Source organism: Melanaphis sacchari, unplaced genomic scaffold, assembly GCF_002803265.2.
Source record: "Melanaphis sacchari strain LSU unplaced genomic scaffold, SCAv2.0 Contig4_pilon_pilon, whole genome shotgun sequence".
NCBI classification, from domain to species: domain Eukaryota; kingdom Metazoa; phylum Arthropoda; class Insecta; order Hemiptera; family Aphididae; genus Melanaphis; species Melanaphis sacchari.
In genome coordinates this window covers 4269558-4282162 of record NW_020271335.1, presented here as the reverse complement: position 1 = coordinate 4282162, position 12605 = coordinate 4269558, and the positions used below count along the sequence as shown (strand labels likewise).

At 26.5% G+C, this 12605-nt stretch overlaps 1 protein-coding gene across 1 annotated transcript; it reads left to right on the top strand.

Annotated features, from left to right (window-relative positions):
• The first annotated feature begins 1013 nt into the window (after positions 1 to 1013).
• Positions 1014 to 12602, top strand: LOC112598925. Its single transcript, XM_025345592.1, has 5 exons — positions 1014 to 1355; positions 11616 to 11703; positions 11920 to 11993; positions 12064 to 12217; positions 12299 to 12602. The coding sequence occupies exons 1-5, from the start codon at positions 1272 to 1274 to the stop codon at positions 12397 to 12399; spliced, it is 501 nt and encodes a 166-aa protein (XP_025201377.1). The 5' UTR covers positions 1014 to 1271; the 3' UTR covers positions 12400 to 12602.
• The last annotated feature ends 3 nt before the right edge of the window (positions 12603 to 12605 follow it).

Sequence of the window (12605 nt, the reverse complement as noted above, 5' to 3'; positions counted from 1 at the left end):
AGGACTCTGATTTTACTGAGTGTTATAATAAATCGATAAATATTATTATTATTAATGTTAAATTTAAAGGATCATCTGTTATAGTTTAGCACAATTGGTCTATCAACCCTGAGAATGACCAAGCACAACGGATCAACTGACCAAGTCGATTGACTTGTGAAACGTTTTGAGCGTAAATAATTGATATGTGAAAAGGTCATTTTCAGCGCAATCGGATAATTCTCTTACAAAATATGCTGCATCAAAACGAACAATTTCGCACGCTCATAATACTTCCATTCGTCCCGATTTTGCCGAGATACTACCGGTTTTATGAACACGACCCCGGTATACCTATTTTAAAAATCCCGGTCGGTATAAAAAAAAAATCCGTTTCTGGAAGTCAGTCCTTAGTGGGTTCATAATTAACTAATGTGCATTGTGCATATAGGTAAAATGTATAAATTAAATTTCAAGCAAAATAATATTGACATGTTCCTATCAAAATCGATTGACATAATATCGAAACGAATTCACTTTCATGCATCACTGAAGCGCGAGTTGATAGGCTTGTTGGGTACTCGAGTACTATGTCACAATGTCTAACTATTTCACCATAAGTTTAGTTACTGCCGTCAGGAATTTTTTTACTGTGGAGAGCGGGGTAGTTATTGAAGCATCCTGGATCATAATTTTGATTGAGCATGCAACCCAAAGTCTATATTTTGGCGTTATTGTAAAAATGTTTTCATTATTAAAAAATAAAAACGTATCGCTTGCGACACTATAAGCGTTATCATCGCCTCGTAGTAATGATTTTACTATCATTATATTATTATTTTATGCGAGTTGTCCGGAGAGGTAGGTCCGGGCGGCGAACGCAATTTTTATTTTTTCGCCAACGATCAAGTCTATTTATGGGCCACTCGCTACAAGGTCCGTGGCAGCATAACCAGCCGCGCGTGGTGGTGGTGGTGGTGGCGGTGTGGTGTTGTATACCTACTCACTTGTATAGCTGTACGATATAGTGTGCAGTTGCGTTTCGAGCGGCCGGCGAGCTTGTCGCGTGTGCACACGGTGTTCACATGTCGTGGCAAACAATAATTAATTAAAACAATAGTATAATAAAGGCATAAACACACTGCGTTTTCAGAAAAATAACATCGACATCTAATAACCGAATACATTTTTAACTCCGCGTTCGTGCGCAAGTCGATTAAAAAAAACTTCCAACAGACGTGCAAAGTGCCGTCGTATACTGCAGTTACCTACGTTTTTTTGAAATCTCCGAGATGGGTCGAAAGTTCCCGTTGCTCACGTCCTGTCTGGGTTGCCCGCTCAAAACCGGAGCCATCATCAGCGGCGTCTATGGAATAGTAAATAACAACCACTACAATAATAATAATAATCACTATATTTTCCTTCATTTATACGTTTTATAACATTATAATGTTATTCATATAAGACATAAGTAATTAGGCACATATTAAAATAAATTGTAATTTTCCTAAAATACATTAAAAAACTACCTACCTAGCTATTAAGTTTAATACCTGTCGTAGATACGTCACACTTATACACCGCTTTCCGGCAGTGTGTACAATGTGTACATTATTAATCATCGTCGTATTATTAAACTTGTCACAACACCAAAAGTCGTTAATACCGTTTAGGTTACGCCTAAAGTTCAAGGGCGACACTAGTGATATATATCAGCCACTATTAAAGGGCACTACAGCCAGTGACAGCAGCGTCTGAAAAGTGTGACCGTGGTTTGAGCTCGTTCCAGTTTAACAGAAAAATAGAAAAATAGTGTTTATGACCTAGATAATAAAATAAAAAATAAATATATTCAATTTATTGTGAACGCTATTTTTAATAAGCCAATTTTACTCATTTTCTGTTTATGATGATGTGCAAACCCTTTTAATTCGTACACTAATTAACACATCTATTGTTACTGAATTAGTGAATGATTCTTGCATACATAATATGTATCCAATATCCATATTATGGTTTGATCTTTTTATTAATATGAGTACAAGTTGATATAATATCTTAACATATTATTTAATGTATTATAAATGTATACATGATATGATGCATGTATATATGTATACATACGTACCTAATTTAATATTATTGATATTACTTTATAAAAACAGTGACCATTGATGATTAATTACATAATTACAAAAGGATTTTTATTTAATTAGTAAAAAATACATTAAACGAAGCAATAGTCAAATGCAAATTTACTCAGGTACCTACTTGATTAATTGTCAACCAAATATGCCTTTGTGAAATTGGTCATTAGAGTATGTATAGAAAATACGAATCACTATGTTTTGACACATCGATACAGCTCGGTTTAAAGTTATTATTATTTTTTTTAATAGCTGCCGAATAATAATTATGCATTTGTTTATTAAAAATATTCAAAAATATTTCACATACCTACACCACATTCATATGTAATAGTTTGGTATCATTAAAATTAACTTAACTAGTCTAAGCAAAACAGTTTATTCTCAATTATAGCCTATAGGTACTATATAATACCTATACTATAAGTATTATTAATTAGTATTGACGTATTAATAATTTTCTCATTAGCTTAAAGTCCATATTCGAATAGTTATAATTTGTATATGTATTTAAAACACTATACACATTACACAATCAATAATTTACTATTTTATGATTAAAAATTAAATATCATATTTATAAAATATAATATAAATTTACTCATAACAGGGGTAGTACCTACTGGTATTTAGGGTAACATTATATTTTTAATTATACAAAACGTTCACTGAATTAGCTTTATCTAAAACATTTTATGATTTGGTTATTGTCTTACTTCAATTTTAATTGTTTATAAAACTCATTTATTAAGCTATTTGTCTCTTAACATATTTAAAGTATATACGTAAAATCTATTTAACAATGAAACTCAATTTAATACATAATAATTGAATTATATTGCATATGAGTTATGACATTTTATGTTATTTATCAACTTGCGTTTATCATATTTACGGTCTATCTACTTACTTACAGTTTTAACTTTTGTTAATGTAATTAATGCGGGAAAATAAATGTGAAACTAACACCAAACTACGACAATATTTCAAACTCTTCAGTAAATACTAAATAAGTAGTCTTATTACATAATGTTTAACCCGACCGAGAACCATAATAAGTAGTTGTATAATACTTAAATAATAATATAGGGACGGTTAAATGAAATAATAACCATAGAAAATTAATTCATTTAATGACTACGCTAATATTTCTTTGTTTATTCGATTATTAAATCACAGTAAAACATATCGATGCCAAATTAATGTATAACCTAGGTACTTTGTTTTATTTTCGAAATTCCACGTAGTTATTCAATACATATCCAATCATAGGTTATATTTGTATTAGCTAAATCTATAAATAATTATTATTAATGAACTAAGCTACTACAATAGTTAAATCTCACTAATTCTGTCTTATGGATGAATGTTATTGATAATATATTATTATGTATATTAAATAAGTATAAACTGTAGCACTATAAACGATAAAATTATAGAACAGAAAACTTGAAGGAAAATATTACGCCTACAGGTTGTTCTAATAAAAATAAAGCTTTGATAATGCATAAGAATATTAAAATTACATGAAACACAATAATCTATATCCATTAATAACTAATCATAATATTATAATAATACATCGGTATATACCTACTATATCAAACACATTTGCACTTTTGTACGCTTTTAAACAGATTTTATTTTAATTCATGCTGATAACTATTTTTATTAATGTTTTATTTAAACCAATATAACAGGAATAATGCATTACTTATACATAATCAGATTATCTAAATTATGTGAATATATAGTAACAGAAATAATATTTGATAAAAATTATAAGCATAAAACACAATATATTATTATATATTATGTTTTGAACAATATAAATCAAGTACTTTACTAACAAACAGAAATAATAATGAGAAAGACGAAGACAGATTGCTATTTTATTCAAAATATAGTCATGTATTTTTTTTTCATAGATATTTCATATTATGTATTGTGATTTTGCAGATTAATTATTTTATACGCAATGATAATTATGCACTAGGCAGACGTGTATACAAGTAGACGTAGGTATAACGTCATTAAAAATGTTCTTTTAAACGTAATGATTAAGTAATTATGCCGAAGAAACTTTTCGTAATTTTAAACTTTTAATGTTTAAGCTCTTTCTTATACCCATCTTATATATACGTGATATGGTTTTAACGTTCATTAAGGATATGACGTCTCCGACATTTAAAATATCGTGTATAAAACCTGTAATTATTTCGAAACGCGCTAACGAATTTTATTAAAAGCTTAAAGTTGTTAATGGTTACCACTTATAAGTCATATTATAACTTATACAATTATAAATATTATTGCTGTTATTTTGAAATAGCTTTTAGCTTTCTGCTTGAAAATTAAAATGAACCCTTTAAAAAATTATAACTCATGTAAAAAAAGTTCTGTATACATACAATTTGATTTACTACCATATAGAAAAGTACACATACTTTAATTAATTTAATAATCCACTTTACAGACATAAATAAAAACTAAAAGAGTATACACGTTACTCTATTAATAAAAATATTCAAAAATGTATCTAAAAAAAATAATATTACTATAGAAAAATAACATTGATCTCAATATTGTTAAGTAGGTATACCAATAATAAAAACTTTCAAACTTTTACAAAAAAAAAAACTTACATCAATTGTTTAAGTTCTATAGTTTATACTGAATATTTTAATCAAAATATTTAAAATTAATTATTACTATAAAGTATTTATTAAAAAATACTCATTAAATTCAATATTTAGCACTCTACATTTTATAAATTGGTTTTAATTTTTTTATTTTTTTTTTTATCCAATATAGACCTACCGTAATATTGTATTATTGTATTTAATTTTATCATCTGAAAATTCAGTGTCTCAAACTATCTGATTCTCGATCCATATAAACCGGTTTCACCCGTTATACTTAAGACATGTAAATGAACATTGAACATTAAGTAAAGTCCTCACATTTTCTGTCTTATAGTAATCGATTTGCCTTGTTATTTGGTAATGTAGATGTCAATTGATTTTTAATGTACCTACCTACTTACCTACCTGCTTGGAAAAATAAATAATCATGATATATTTTGTTATTTATATACTAAAATATTAATTTTAAGATTAATAGGTAAAAAGAACTCGTTGATAAATTTCAACATAATGTATAGAACTTATAGAAATAAACCCATATATTCGCTTGTATCAATACAAAAATATGCGAATTCATCGATTCCAATAAACCTTCTTTCTATTAACACAAAATGAACATCGATTCTGCCAATGCATATAGTTTCAAAACAATCTATCGATTCGCAAATTTCTAAATAAGTCAAACCAGGAAAATACTACGTGGAAAATATTAATTTCCCAATCAAATAGTACAAATCTTTAATTCAATCAATTATTATTATTATATAGACACTATTTATAATATTATATATTAAGCAATTTGAGATTATTTGTAAAGCAAACTATTACAGGGTGATGGTTAAAATTCACCAAAAATGCTCAATACTCACCTTAATGTTTTCCTTAAATAAAAAATTTATTTAATTTTTGATTTTCGAATTTTTGTAAAGTTACTTAATAACAAATAAAGAATATTATATGATAATACTAACTTTTTTAATTTTAAAATCACTTTCTTTTTTCTTGTAAATTATGTTAAATAATTGATTTTTTTGAAAATTGTGATGTATATAAATTAAAATCTGTTATTGATATTAGCAATTATAAATTTTGAAACATAAATTAAATTAAATATAAAGTAAGTAGTTAATAGTATTGGACACAGTGAAAAATTGATACAATTTCCAAAATTGATAGATCCTTAAAAACGTACATAGATTGTACATACTGCGTGACTAAAGCGTACTTCTCATTAATAGAGCCTACTGCCTACGTAACTTAGTAATAAATTACAATATAACAGTATTTAGTCACATAGATTACGTGCGAACCTTCAAATACGTCTTATTTCACACCGAAAAAAATTGTTCTCAGTATATTGTTTTGATACATGCGCATCAAAAAATGTTTATTCGAGACTGGATAAATAACAAAAATATATAAGATTTAGATTTTAGGTATGTTAGTTATGTGTGTGTAATGTGTATAGTAAATTGTGTATTATGACGTATTACAGAAGTACAGCACGTTTTTCATATCCACATACTTTACTATTATTGCGCATTTCGATATTGTGCCAGTTGCTCTGCGAGGCGATAATAAGTATTATATTTAGCATATTAAGCACGTCGATAGTTGATTGTATGAGCGTATACAAACGAAAAATTGTTTGTTCAATATTCATGTATATAGTGTATATATATTATATACTATGTTTATTTATTTATCATTTAGGTACTTTTATACTAACGATGAAACCAATAGTGATTAGCAGATGATGGTTTCTCATATATACAGCCGTATGCCTTTGTACAAGACAGAACACTCGATCAAACACTTATACATAGGCATACGCGCTCTTACGCCAACCCATAAATAGTAATTTTTTAAACGAATTTTTATGAGGGAAACTGACGTCTGGAATCAAATATTATAAATTATAATATAAATAATAGAGGTCAACCACCAGATGTATTAATAATTATTTTCCTTGGCATATATTCACTAAAATGTTACAATATTTAGGACGTCGGAAACGTCTTTTTTAACTATACAACCAAACGGTTTGACAGAGCATAATAAATAATAATGTATAAGTACACGTAAATTTTTCCAAAAATAAAATATTACTAGTAAACATCAAAATATTATAGGCATAGCTAAAATAGACAATCCACAATTTAATAAAATTTATTTTATCGATTATCATAATTATATTTAGAAACGAATTATTAATTAGTAATGACATTAAAAATATAATCGTTGACATAGGTGGTGATTGGATCAAATTTTAAGGAATGAAGTCTAGAATTGCATTTTAATGAACTAACAAATTTAACATTTTTAGTATACTAAAAATACTCGAGGAAGACTTGTGATTGCCAACTACAATTCGAATACTACACAAAACATCAATCAATGAACAATAATTTGTAAATATTTATGATTTTTGTATAAAAATTAAACTAAAACTATTACATTACAAAAAAAAAAAAAAATGTAACTTTACGATATTATGTAGAGATTTATAGATTCCATTGAAATATCCTGATTTGAAAAAAATTATATACCTAGTCATTTATTGTACCTTTTATATTGATTTTATAAACGTTTTACTTATTTTTTTTTTGTTAATTAATTTATTATACAAGTCTTAATGCTTAATTTATTAATGTAAGATATTATGTATTTATAAAATTTAAATATGCCTATTTTTAAATTTATTTTAAATTCATTATCATCATTTAGAAAAAAACAAGTGGGTAAATAGGCAAATTATTTAAATTTATATATAATTCAAAATAGGTAATACTTGATATAATATATATATATATATATATATATATTGGTATTGGTATACGATATACATAGGTACTATCAACACTATTAAAGTTTATAATTTTAAATGTTATAAATTTATTTATACATTTTAATATAAAATTAAGGCGGAATCAATCGTTGGCGTTGTCGATTGGTGAACAATATTATTGTGAACAGTAGTCAGCGGAATCAATATTATACATTTATTCACCCATAAACTTCTATACAATAATATTCTATAAAAACCGTTATAAAAATATTTAAATGAGTTTATAATGTCAACTATTTTATAATTATAATTAATCATCATTCGTTGCCGTTGCTACATATATTTGTTTTTAATTTTTATAGTCTTATATTAGCGTGTTTTATGCGGTAGACGCTAAATGTCTTTTTACGTGTAAGTTAGTGTGATAGGCGCTATAGTGTTTTTGTGGATCGTTAAAGATGTTTTATTACATCTTTGAATAGTAAAATTTACTATACTCACGCCATTAAAAAAAAAAAAAAAACAAAACAAAACAAGTTTGACATTCAAAAACATTTACGTGTTATCATTGCATTTATTTCTATCATATTTCATACGCCCATTCTCAGCGTATTCAAATTTTAAATCAAATACCCAATTAATTATGCACTTCCTATACAACATTTTCATCGGTAGGCAAAAAAACAGCCTTTTTAATAAACAAATGCCTGAACATTTTATTTACATTTAAATCGACATATCGATTCATATTTGAATATTAACTAAATGGTATTTAAATTCAACGGAATAATACACCTTAATATAATGATTATCATTATTATTATAAAGGTAGTAATGATATGAAATATTTTGTGAGTTTTTCTCAAAATATGGTCAATGCAGTAAGACTAGAACGGTGATATTGAATTGAGTTTAGCTTATTATCTTAATATCTTTGAATTGAGTCCATAAAGATAAAATGACATAACTATCTATATAACCGGTGATACACAATTAGTTAATACCTCGGTTAATACTTACTTAATTATTAAATTATTACGAGTGAAAAATTGAGTGTATGTTTAGATAATTACCCGCAAAATAATTATTTATTATTTTGTTATATTTCCCAAATTAATAAGATAAGTATGTACTTGAAACTTCTAAATTATTATTTTCAATACCTATACTATGATAAAATTTTAACTCTTTTCGAGACATTTATAAGTATAACAAATTTTTAATTTATTTTATAATTTTTTTATAACTGTCAATAAAAAATTATTCTCTAGGTAAAAAGTACCTTTATTTTTTATTTTTAAAAAAATATATTTAATTAATTGACTCTTCATACTTATTATTAAAACTAAAGGAAGGGACTCAACTCGAATGACGAATAATCTAACAATATTAATCAGACTCTACTCCGATAATCCAAAAGTATTTTCGGGACTCAATTCAATATGTTATCCAACTAGAAAGAGTATTATGATGACATTTATAGAATCTGGCCTATTTCTGTTTATAAGCGATATGCAGCTAATGTTATACGGTTATTATACTAACAAGAAATTATTAGAAGGAAATAGTTTTAAAAGTAACTCATAAACAGCTTATATGATTAGAAGATATTATATTAAAGTAGGACAATTTTAAATTTTAAGTGCTGGCGAATTATAAATCATATGATAGATATGTATTATTCCTGAAGATTTTAATATTCTACAAAGAAAACGGGATAACTAATATACATGTTAAAGAAAAATGCAAATGATTGAATTTATCGTAAAAGTCACCAGATAAAAATTAAATTATATTAATATTATTTTTGACGGTTTTCCGTTTTTTACAATATTAATGATTTCACTATAGAACAAAATGATGCCTGGTTATCTAAATAAAATAAACAGATAATACCTCAAACAGAGTCAGTGAAAGCATGAGTCTTACGTAAACATTTTTAAATATTTTAAAATTAACTAACTCATTTTTTATAGGTAATTAATTTACAATTATATTAAATTTCAACTTACTTGAAACGTTTATAAAACGTTAGTGTAATATAAATATAACACGATGACGCGCAAAAATGTGTATGTTTTCCGTTCAAACGATCAATTCGTGTTCAACACCCGAAAAAAACCTTGGCCACGATTCACGATTAATGAATGTTGTTACGTAGTCGATTAATTCCTTGAATTTTTTTAATTCGTTATTTTCAGACTGATCGTAAATATATTCTAAACAGTAATAAGTTTCATCTTGCATGGTATAATTATAAGTGTTTCAATAAGCAATAATGTGTAATATAAATCAAATAATAATTCATGATGATTTTCATTAAGTTTGTTACCCGATTCGAAAAATCCAAACAGCAGTGTGAAATAATAAATAAAATGAAATACACTGCATTATAAATTATTATTTTTCATGTCTTTAAACAATTAAAGTGTTAAAATATCGACAACAGAATTAGTGGGATATTAAATCATTTTTGTAATTTAGTTAAAGAAAATTGTAGAAAGAGCAGAAGTTCATTCATTCAAAGTTTACCGCTAGGTAGTCACAAAATTATATAGATAAGTACTTACTACATAAAGTAGTTACCTATTAAAGATACAATTCTGAATATTTTATATTTACTCTCTTTCTGCTGATTAGAATAAAAAAATTTTAAAAAAACAGTAATTATTTATCAGTGCCGACACCTGACATTTTTATAATATTTAAAAATATTTTCATTTTTCTGTTAATGTATTACATACTAGAGACGCAGTGGACATCCGGATGATGGGCGCGCCCTCATCCCACAAGAATTCACATGTTTTGCATAGATGTTTGCTATTTTTCGATTTATGTTAATAACATGTTTGTTTCTATTGACTAAAAGCTTAAAAACGTAATGCAGGATCCTTTATAAGTTGTTCACTAAGTTGACCAATATAACTATTTATAGTCACAATTTTTGTTAATGCTTGAATTTTATTTTTGATGAAATTCGTAAAAACTAAAAAATTTGCTATAATTTCGTGGTTAAAAAATTTAAATAATTTTAAAAATCATAAAGATTTCTGTCCTTGAATCCTAGTACCTACAGGTCTCCGAGTTTAAATGTGGTGCTATTGCAAATAGGTATTTATGTTATACCGGTACATCGTTTGAAATCGGTGTTATCTAAAACAATGTGTAAATAAATATTATTTATATTTCGTATTAACAAAATGTTGCTATAAATTATATTTATTTCTATAACTGCGTGTATGTCATACACCTATTGCTTTTTATCACTTATTTGCTTATTCTGTTCACTTTTTTAAACACCAATTGTCTGTACCTTTAATACCGATATAATCACCAGAACCATTTATCCTGTAACTTCAAGAGAAAAACACAACATCTATGATTTATCCATGAATATGGTTTTGCACGAAATAAACTTTCGAAATAACTTTTTATTTTGTTGATAACTCAAAGACAATCTAAATCATTGATTCGTATTTCGTTTAGATTATTATTATTATTAATATTATTTTTTCATTTGTCTATTAAAAATTATTGAATGCCTATTGGTATAAATAAAATAAGAACATTTCAACACGGGAGAAATTCTCTTTTGTGTATATTGATAGTGTGAAATATTGGTAAGTTTACTGTAAATTGTACTTTAAGTCTGTCACGCGCGACGCGCCACATCGTTTTTTCATTTAAAATCATTATTACGCAACACTTATTGTTAAGACTGACATGGGGCCACTTTTTAAATGTTTCGAATGAGTATTTAATACTATTATTAATTATTGGTAATATTGTATACATTCAAGATTGAACATTTTAATTCTTCTCAGTATTTCATTAAAATTGCCTATATTAAACCCCTTAAATACCAAACGTGTATCGTCCCTTATAAAAACTCAATTTTGAAAATCTAAATAGGAAAATAAAAAACTATAAAAGTTTGAACTGTATCTCATAACCGTCATGTTTACAGACATTGGTTAACATGATATTAATAAATTGTACAATATTAACCATATCGGTGGACGGCTAACGGTTTTTCTAATACTTTTCTTTTTTCAGGTGATTGCCATAATCACTTTAATTGTGATTCTGACGAGTGACATTAAAATACAGACCATCGTCATAGACTTTTTGCCCAAATCTATCGGTAAGTCTATATTATAAAATAATTTACTAATAAATACACTGTTAAATCATAAAAAAAAATATTTCTCTCTCTAGTGCAAGTAACAAGTGTAGGTAATGATTCAATTTGTTTACTCGTTTCAAAATAAAAACGCTTTTTACTAGGTTTTTCTAAGACCAAATTATTTTTATTAAAAATTAAAAATTATCATAACTATTGAATTTGTGTTATTTCCAGTACAAATCATTGTCGCTATCAACCTGCTTATGACAATATTGATTTCATCTCTACTTTTGGCCGGGATTTTTATGGTAAGCAACAAATGGTGCGGAAAACAAAGAATCTACAAAATGTATTTTCATGATGATGATTTTATTTTAGCGAAAGAAGATATTGATGCTTCCTTGGATAGTACTAACAATCATGTTATGCATTGGACTAGTCATATCAGTGATATACACTAGCATTGACTTTTTGATTCATAAATTCTATATCACTAGCATTGGGGTTCTAGTGATCGGCTTACTGTGTGTGTGTAAGTATTGCATAAATTATCCATAAAATACTTAAAAATAATATACATACTCGAACCAAAACTCATGATCATTTTTAACAGGTGTTTACGTGTACATGTGGTGGGTGACTTACAGTTATTATCAAAAAATCAAAGAAGAAGATAACCGGACTCCATATACCAGAACACCTTACTATGGTTGAAACATAAAGCTAAAATTTTTTTCATAATAATAAATGTTTGTACGATAAGTATGCAATGTTATTGCCAATAAGATTTTTCTAGACATGATGAAATAATTAACCCTCAACATTGTATATAATAACATTGTACGAGTGTATCCAAGTTATATTATCCATTAGTTTAACAAGGTTGTTTTCCATGTTAATTTTTAATGCATTATATATAT

Excerpts from the sequence above, each read along its gene's own strand:
- LOC112598925 (XM_025345592.1), top strand. The coding sequence starts at position 1,272 with ATGGGTCGAAAGTTCCCGTTGCTCACGTCCTGTCTGGGTTGCCCGCTC. Across the intron at positions 1,356-11,615 it reads TCAGCGGCGTCTATGGAATA|GTGATTGCCATAATCACTTT; the intron begins GTAAATAACAAC and ends TTCTTTTTTCAG. Across the intron at positions 12,218-12,298 it reads GATCGGCTTACTGTGTGTGT|GTGTTTACGTGTACATGTGG; the intron begins GTAAGTATTGCA and ends CATTTTTAACAG.